Source organism: Rutilus rutilus (genome assembly GCF_951802725.1).
Source record: "Rutilus rutilus genome assembly, chromosome: 8".
Taxonomy (NCBI): domain Eukaryota; kingdom Metazoa; phylum Chordata; class Actinopteri; order Cypriniformes; family Leuciscidae; genus Rutilus; species Rutilus rutilus.
The window spans coordinates 16,014,098-16,023,717 of record NC_140222.1 but is presented as its reverse complement, the minus strand read 5'-3'; the positions used below and the strand labels follow the sequence as shown (position 1 = coordinate 16,023,717).

General features: G+C 37.9%; 1 protein-coding gene across 4 annotated transcripts; it reads right to left on the bottom strand.

Annotated features, from left to right (window-relative positions):
- Positions 1 to 2,407: 2,407 nt before the first annotated feature.
- On the bottom strand, positions 2,408 to 8,911 carry LOC311294622 (SLAM family member 5-like). 4 transcript variants are annotated; one of them, XM_084415579.1, is made up of 8 exons: positions 7,655 to 8,708; positions 6,999 to 7,106; positions 5,882 to 6,914; positions 5,318 to 5,641; positions 4,815 to 5,102; positions 3,692 to 3,985; positions 3,456 to 3,599; positions 2,408 to 3,368 (listed from the first exon to the last, which is right to left on the bottom strand). In XM_084415579.1, the coding sequence occupies exons 4-8, from the start codon at positions 5,610 to 5,612 to the stop codon at positions 3,352 to 3,354; spliced, it is 1,038 nt and encodes a 345-aa protein (XP_084271705.1). In that variant the 5' UTR covers positions 5,613 to 5,641; positions 5,882 to 6,914; positions 6,999 to 7,106; positions 7,655 to 8,708; the 3' UTR covers positions 2,408 to 3,351. The 4 variants fall into 4 exon arrangements, with proteins under 4 accessions (XP_084271705.1, XP_084271706.1, XP_084271707.1 ...); XM_084415580.1 differs by lacking the exons at positions 6,999 to 7,106; positions 7,655 to 8,708 and adding an exon at positions 8,727 to 8,866; XM_084415581.1 differs by lacking the exon at positions 6,999 to 7,106.
- Between the last annotated feature and the right edge of the window lie 709 nt (positions 8,912 to 9,620).

Sequence of the window (9,620 nt, the reverse complement as noted above, 5' to 3'; positions counted from 1 at the left end):
ATCCAGCTTCAGTCTGTCTCTGAATCTCACAACACCACATTCATCAAGAGTGAATTTATCATTGTTTCCGTAAGGATTTTTTTTTTTTGCCACTTTTGGGGCCCTTAACATGCTCAAAAACTCTTGAAATTTTGCACACACGTCAGAACCTGAGGCCATCAGGGCCGGGCTGAAGCTGGTACCGGGGCGTGGCAGGGGGGCTCGACAGCGCCCCCTGGAATGGGGTCCGAAAACTTGGTCCATAAATCAAACACGCTTGCATGTAATAATATGAAACTCAGTACACATATAGATCTCATCGGGCCGAACAACTTTCATGCTCTAAGTTTTACAAAAGCCCAACAGGAAGTCGGTTATTATACGTTGTTTGGAAAACGCATACAATGGAATGTGAAATACTCCTCCTAGGGATTTCATCCGATCACCACCAAACTCGGTGTGAATGAAGTCAAGACATTGAGGATGAATTCTTGCGAACAGATTTTTGATATCTCGAACGGTTTGGCCGTGGCGAGGAAACGAATTTATGGCGAATAATGGGACACAGGAAGTGTGTTATAACTTCTGCATACATTATCTGATCTTGATGAAACTTCCGCAGTGTGTTCGTTGTAAGAGGCCGATCACATGGATGTGACTATTGTGAGTCAAAGTTATAGCGCCACCAACTGGCTGCAGGAAGTGTGTCACTTTCTAAATGCTTTTGACAAAAGTGAAGGGGTTAATTTTATGTACAGTCACAAAAATCAGTACGTATATTGGTCTCATCGAGCCGGACAAATTTCTCATTTACAGTTATTAGCTCTGACCAACAGGAAGTCAGATATTTTGGTTTGAATGTGGATTTCTTTGCAAAATCAGCCTCTGTATTTTTACCCACTCCTCTTAAGTGGTTTATATATTTTTTTGTTACATTTATTATATATATGTGATGCGATCTGGGAAAACCCACCACATGGTGAAATTTTACCTATTACAGGTTTTGATATCATATGGATGCTGGTATCAAGCCCTTTCCAAATCTGTTTTTATTTTTATCATAGCTTGTTGGTAGCAGAAGTTATGTTTATCTGAAGTCGGCCGATCTCTATGATTTTCTGGAACGGAATTTTGAGAAAAACAGGTTTAAATAACTGTCACCGTTGAGACGCGTCCATCTCGTGATTGTTATGAAACTGCGTGACGTTATAGTTTAAACAGGATTGGCGCGAAATGCGCACTATACACATTCACTGTACATGTATGTGGTTTATTTTAAAGGTAAACTATCTTTGTAGTGTTACGAGACGGACAGGTGTATGGGATATACGGCGATTGTTTTGTTTTTTTCACCTCTGCCGGGCGTTAATGGTCGCATAGAATGCATTAAAGAAAGAGTATTTTCAGCTTGACACTATAAATCGCTGTTTTTCTGCACTAAACAAGGGAATTTTGCCAAGATATTTTCAGAGATAAGAGAAAAGATGTTATAGAATAATAATTTAATGGAAAAAAAAATTTGACAAAAAAACTGACATTCAAACTATTTTGGAAATTACTGAAAACGGCCCAGCGCGACATCCGACGGGTTTTCCCAGATCGCATCACATATATATATATATATATAGATTCTGAATGTTAAAAATGCTAAAATCTAAAATTAATGTTAAAAATATAGCTGCGAGCAGCGATTGCGGGCCCAAGCCGGTGGCACCGCCACCCTGGTGCCTTTAGTTACACTAAAGCCACCGGGGTGGCGGTGTCACCGGCTTGGGCCCTCCATCGCTGCTCGCAGCTATATTTTTAACATTGATTTTAGCTACTAAACTGTTTTCAATTACAGACACCCATAGGATCAGATCATTATCATTCATTTCATCATCCATGTGTAGAGTCACAGAATCTCCCTCCATCACTGACACTGACTCGATTTCATCTGCATCACCACACAGAACAGAGAACAAAAAGAAAAAGGGTTTGTCAAAGATTAAGACTTTAAAATCACTTTATGATTAAAAAAAAAAAGTGTGTGTGTGTTTTTTTATTAATAACATTTTTGTAGTGGTTAAAATATACAACAACTGACATTTAACCCACCATAGACAATAAGAATCAAACCCTTCTTAATTAATGTGGAATGTAGTCCAGAAATGTTTCTGGTGTTTGTGATGCTCAGAGATCCAGTCTGATGATCCAGAATCAACCTCTCTTTGAATTTCCCATTAAAGGGATAGTTCACTCATAAATGAAAATTGTCCCATCACTTACTCAACCTTGTGTTGTTTTGAACCTGTGTGAGTTTCTTTTTTCTGCTGAACACAAAAGAAGATATTTTGAAGAATGTCGGTAACCAAACAGTTGATGGACCCCATTGACTTCCGCGGCTCGACATATTAAATGTAATAAAACATGAAGAGACTCTTGAACCTCAGAGTGAGAAAACTTTATTGATAAAGGCAAGAAAAATACATATGACAAATGGAGAGCGGTAGTAGTAAAGTGAGATCTGTGTGTCTCTTTATAATATAAACAATAATATATATAATATAAACAATAAAGCCCTTCAAATTGTAGGCTATTTAAAAATATCAAGACACTGAAATGCAAAGGGAGAGCACAAGCTTGAGTAATAAACTACATTTATATGGACAAAAAAACTAGAAAAACAAGAAATACATTTGAAGAACACCTGATGTTCAGCCAAGCGGTAAGGAAGTCGACCGGAAGTTGAAGCCGGCCGCGTGCCACCATCTTGTAGCAGAACTTCACCTGCTGTTAGCATTCCATTGACTCCCATTCATTTTGGCGTCACTTTGACAGCGAATAACTTTACATCTGAGGCGTTTGAAGACTCCATTTGTCCATTATTTATTTCTAAAGAAACACGACAATGTATAAAATGCTCCATTACCTTGTATCTTACGTTATGGCCCCGTAGAAGCAGTTTTTGTAAAAGTAGGCTAACGATTGCGTCATAACCACGCGACTCTTTGTCGCACAGTAGAGAGATTACCGTATGGACAGGAGGAGAAGCTTGCGGGCAATCGGGGGGACGTGGAGGCAAAATGACAAAATAATTAATCAGAATACCTACTAAAAGTTTCTCCTGCTGCTAGCTCATGGACAGCTCCTACTCACACTCTCCGTCTCTGCAAGTTTCGGAAGGGAATGATTCAGATTTCTCATGCCACAGCCACTAGAAGACAGACGGTTGCTCACGTCACATCTACGTCGTCAAGCTCTGTTTGAGTCTGCGCGTCAGGAACGGAAGTCCTAAAAAATCGCTAAAAATGGGCTTCACTTGTCTCAGTTGAGTTCCAATGAGATGGCTCTGTCCACTTCTTATACTGTCTATGTGTTCAGCGTGCTGCTTTAGATTTCAATACTTCCTGAAAAAGATGAAAATATAAAGCCATAAATCGAACAAATATTTATGCAAAAACAGTTTGTGAGAAATGACATCATCAGTTAGGTACCTGATGTGTGAATATGTGCTTGATCTTGTTCAGCTCTTCTGGATCTGATCTCATAAACCAGAACAATGACAGTAGCCACACCCACCAGAGCAGAGAGGACCAATCGGATCACAGCTTCAGTAGGACCACAACAGTGGACAGAGCCTGAGGAATAAAAACATCAAACTGAGATCAGATCAGTCATTAAACGCTAATATCAGCACTGACTTCAACTAATATCATCAGTGCTGTGGTACCTGCACATGTGTGACAGAGTGTGTTGATGTCCAGATGTGTGGTCTGGTTGCTGATGGGATTGTTCAGCACACAGCTGTAGGTGTTTTTATCCTGATATTCCACCTCCAGAGGTAGAGAGAGACTGATGCTGAGATCACACACACTGATGCTGGACAATACACTGATTCCTTTGTACCAGGAGAGAGTCACATCACGCACATTCAACACTGATGAACACAACAATGAACAATTTGACGATGATGATGATGATGATGAACAAGTGTGACTAAATATGACAGGAACAGGCAGACGAGCTGTAAAACATGAGAGAATAAGGAGAAATCTGAACAAATACAAAGTTTTGTTATGAAACTCTAGATGGCACAGTCTGATTGGTCCTTAATTAAATCCACATTATTCTCTATAGGGCACAGATGATTGGTTCCTGCTGTATCTGCTCAAACTTCAAATTCTTGGTCAGCATTTGCATTAGCAGTGTGGCGCTCTTTCAGAAACCCTCCACCTTCCCCAGCTCCACCTGTATAGATCTGCTGCAGGTAACTCATGTACGCTATATACAGCAGCAGCATATCTTGCTCACAGCACACGGCACGTGTGTGTTTGCTCTGCAGCAGCAGAAATAACCAAATCTAATCAACAATCTTATTTTCGGTTCAATGTGTAGAGTGAGTGTTTATACAGTCTGTCATCTCAAACTATAAAATAAGAAAACATGTGACTGGTGCTGAGCCAAAGACGGATGCGCTCTGCACTTGTCAAATCACAGTGTTTTCAACCACATAATGTTTCTTTTAGGTTTCAGACATTTAAATACACATACAGTAGGTACAAGAAAAAAACATTTAGTAGTTTTTACAAGATAAACATGTTAATAAAACAGTTTGTAAAATACACTGATGTTAAAGCGGCAATAATAATAATTTCAGTTTGACAACATGTTTTATTTACATTCTAATGTGAATAAAATGTACTTGTGAAAAGGTTAATAAATGAGAATATATTTGAAGGAAAGGACAACTCAGATCCGGCCCACATCTGGTACACGTGGATTCCACATATACCAGATGTGGGCCGGATCTGGGCCGACACTGTGTTGCTGTCTGGGAAATGATTTCTACTCACCATACACAGAAACATTGAATGTTTTTGATGATGGTGATGGTAAAAATGATTCTGCTCTAGCTATATGAAGTTTATAGATCCCAGCCTGTTCAGTTGTGATGTTTGTGATGGTCAGAGATCCAGTTTGATTGTCCAGCTTCAGTCTGTCTCTGAATCTCCCATCAGTGAAAGCTAGCCTTTCTGTTTCAGACTCCCACTCTATGTGATTTTCACGTAGGCCTATTTCAGTAAGCCCAGGGTTTAAAGTGACTGAATCTCCCTCCGACACTGACACTGACTTCATCTTATCTGCATCACCAAACACACATGGAGAATAAACAGGAACAGGGTTTGTCACAGATTAACTTTTTAATAACTTTGTAACTTTGATTGTTTGAGAAAGTAAATAGTTTGAAATTAAAAATGAATAATATCATAAAACAACAGAATATATTAAAATGGTGTGTGGATATTATATGGAGTGATTAAAAAATAAAAAGGTGAAAAAAAAATATTTAACTCACAGTTGATAGTGAGACTGAAATCTATGCTCATTGGTCGGTTGGTGGTACGTACTTCATAATCTCCACCATGTTCAGTTGTGATGTTTGTGATGGTCAGAGATCTAGTTTGATTGTCCACCTTCAGTCTGTCTCTGAATCTCCCATCAGCAACATCATCATATACAGTGATGCTGTCATTATTTACATTTATTTCAGCTAGTAAATATTTCCCAAACCGCCACCGAATTTGATCTACATTCTTTATTGCATTCTTACGAATGTTTAGAGTGACCGAATCTCCCTCCATCTGTGACATTTGTAAAAATGATGTACCACCAAACACACCTGAAGAACAGAGAGAGAGTTTGTCACAGATTAAAGCTTTAAATAACTTGATTTCGGTTTGATGAAGCTTCACTAAATTACTTAAATTCTTTGAATCTGAAGTGAATAACATTCTGCAGCAGTATGAACAGAAAACATGCTGAATGAAATGTGTAATATTTAATTAAAACATAATTTTACATGGACCAGAAACTAAATAAAAAGACACGTTTACTTAGATAAGAGTAATGTCACACTTACAGTTTTTTTCAGTCGCTAACAAGCGTTTGTCCAATCAGTTGTCACATTTTCAAAACTCTAAACACAATTAGCACAGCATCGGTCTTTTGTGGCCATACCATTCACACATTTCTTGTCGTTTTCACACAATATGCAGTCAGTGAACACATTTCCATAATGCTTACATTTTCTTAACAGACAAGCTATACCTCCCAACAAAATGATGGATTGTTTTTGTAGTATTTACAAATGTTAACACACAACATCCCACAATAGCAAAAACAATATTCCAAACCTTAGATACAGTATGGACTGCATTTATTTATTTACCATTTACATTAACTTTTACCATTTTTGTAAATTTCATGATTTTAGCAAAATGTGATTTTGATTGCTAGCAAAATGTGTTGCTTTTGAACAATGTCATGAAGAGTAATGATGCTGAAAATTCAGCTTTTCATCACAGGAATAAATTACATTTTACACAATTTATTACATGACATACATATTTTTAAACAGAAATCAGTTATTTCAAATTGTACTAATATTTCACAATATGAAAGTTTATAAAAACCTCTGCTTCTGCAATGATATCAGTTCAAAAACAATATATCAGTGAGAGTCAAGGAGCTACAACGACAATATGTCCAGGTATAGTGTACTGTATATTCAATTCAATGTCCAGTTCTATAAGCTTTGCACTTTGCAAGTAGGTAACCTACACAGTAATAGGTTACAGTATAGTATACAGTAATGACATGATTTACATAAACTTTGTTTTGAGAGTTATGGAATTGGAGGCCAGCCAGGCCCCTCATGAATTCATATACATATAGATGAGGCAGGATTCAATCTGGCCAAAAGGCGTCAACCTGGACAAAATGTAATGTGGAGGTGGAAGGTTTATGACCATCAGCCACATGACCAGATGTCCCTCCTTGAAGCCATGGATGCTGGCTCCAAGGGTGGATCCGACATACCAAGCAGTTTTATCCCAGGTGCATCGCCTTGGATGATATCAGATGTGATCTTGATGAAAACATGTGGCCTAACCCTAAAGATCGCAGAGATTAGTGAAAAAATGCTTCTGATTAGTAGCACTTATACAATAAGTTGCCAGCTCAGGGTGCTGACCCACCAAAGACTGTCCGATTAGAGACCAAACGAAGATGCACTTTTCTGGGAATAACCCATTTATTGTCACCACTCAACAGACTGGCTTGTATGGTTGTGTTTGTGTGGTTTTCTAAAAAATAAATAGTAAAATAAACATGAATATACATAATAACAATGATAAATTACAACAATTAAACATGAGCAATAATGTAGTATGATATTTTAACATCAATAATTAAACATGCACATTATTATAAAAAACAAACTGAAAGCAAATGTAAGATAGGCTGTAACTCCTATATTATATTCAACACAGATGTAATCTGACACCTTGTTATGCAGTGGAGATTGTATAGCGCTGCTCTGACTGGATTATGAGTGCGCATGCGCGCAGCGAATTTTCCACAACAGTTCTCCCATTAAATATAGAAAATATACAGCAAACTCTGCTTCAAACAATAACATAACATGTAATAATAAAGGAAGTATAACTCTAGTCCGGATAATAATAAAGTTATGTATACAAACATACGAGCTAGAGTGGCATGAATACACGAGGGGAAACACGCACGCACACACACACATCTATGATATAACGTTACATCACGGGCACAATAACTTGTTTCCCAGAGCGAATGCAGCACTCATCCAGTATATAATCAAGGATTACAAACTTACTTTTGCATTCACGCACAACACTTCGTCCGAAATGCGGTATGTAAACAGTTTATACCGATGTAACTTCAGCGTCAATCTCCGAGTCCCGCTGTATTGTCATACTGTCTCTGTGAGGGCGGGGGAGGTCACATGCTCAAGGTTTCTGGACGCTGATTGGCTCAGGTAGGGTGCCATGTGTGTGTGCCTCAAATACAGAGGGAGAAATTTTAAAGAGAGGTTAGATTTGACGGCAAACTATAGCCTTTTTTACAATTAGATACAGTAATTTTGTGGGGGGTTTTGTCCACCCCCCCCCCCTCTTGTGTGTTTCATGGATATTTTGTTCACTGTAAGCAATACTGTAAAACTTTTTCTGTCAAACCGTGTTTCTACTGCACCTCCTGTAGTAAACAGTAAAGGAATAAAAACTGATTTGCTTTTTACTGGAATGCTTATGAATGTGAACAGTACTGTACATGTGGACAGTTCCCAACCAAGAATTTAGTGTAAAACGGTGGATTGCATGTTTTGCATGCAAATACCTGTAAAACTGAAACATAAAAGTCTATGCAGTTTTAGTAATGTCAACAATAGCCAGTATTTTGAAACCTGGTGTACTTTGATTGAGTGCATGTACCTTGTGAAGTGAAAACAAGTGTTATTCTTTGACAGAAAAATTTCATTTTGAGTCAGATTTCCAGTGTTTTGGTAAAGTTAGTGTGTGCAGAGAAACATGTGTTCTGTTTTGAAATGGAGAGTTAGTATATATTTAACTAAATGTGTTTTTGAGAAGACAATTAACCATTTGGCCAATTGTGTTTTGTAGGTGTGAGTCTGTGTTAAGAGTTTAGAAAAAGTATCTGAAGTATGGGTAAGCGCTTGTTAGCGATTGAAAAAAACTGTAAACGAATGATGTTGGGTATTTTAGCTTCATACTTATTTACTATCCCTATAAATGAGTTTAGACCTGAATCAAAACTTTAAAAATCTTGAGAACTGATACTTATACTTGAGAATAACAGTCAATGTTAAGCATCTCTGACTAATTTCACCAGAAATTAAAACAGAAGCAACTGAAGCCTTAAAAACTCACCATCCAGACGCCATAAACAGAACAAAAATAATTTGAGAAACATTTTCTTCATCGGTTCACTGAAAACCCTATGACAGTGATTATTAAAATGTCTGATAACACTCCGACTGATCGGAAACACGACTGAACTGTGATATTTATCTGGTTCAATCTTCTCTCAACAGGTTTCAACCTCCGTCACAGTTTCCTTCATCAGAGGAAGTCATGAAAATAAAGCTGTTGCTGATCTTATATTTTCAACTGAATTCTGGCCCTGTATTAGTAGAGTAAAACGTTGGGCATTAGATCCATATCCACTGGTGTTTTATTTTATGTTGTGAGGGTCAATCCTATTTGACCTCTGACCCTTATTTGACAGCACTTTATTTCAGTGTAAAGATGTTTTGTGTGGAGTAGAAGATTAAAAGGTTCATATTAGCAGCAGAGATGATGGACAAATGCATCACAAACTAGTTGACACACAGACGACACACATCCAGACCACATTTCTGTACAGTTAAAACAAAGAGGAAACCCATTGCAGCGTCCAATTAGGTTTGAGTTTTGTGTTTGAGATCTCAGGCTTTTGATTGCATACTTTGTTATCTTGGTGAATCTGAGCAAAATAACTCTTGAAGCACATGTGAGTTTACCTTGGTCTTTTCTTCTGGGGAAACGGAGAAGCGTAGAGGCCTGGATCAATGTTTTCTCAAATTCATGTTAAGTTATGATGGGCTTACACACAATAGGCTAATTCTAATATTGTACCTGTAATGGTAACAAAAGTTGGGAAAAAATAAACTGAAATGATTCATCTTTTTAGTGCACGGACATCTCCAACATGACAACAAAGTCTGTGAAGTTCCGAGCGCCTCCTGCTGGATGAACCGTCGAGAGGAGAAACACTGTCACAAC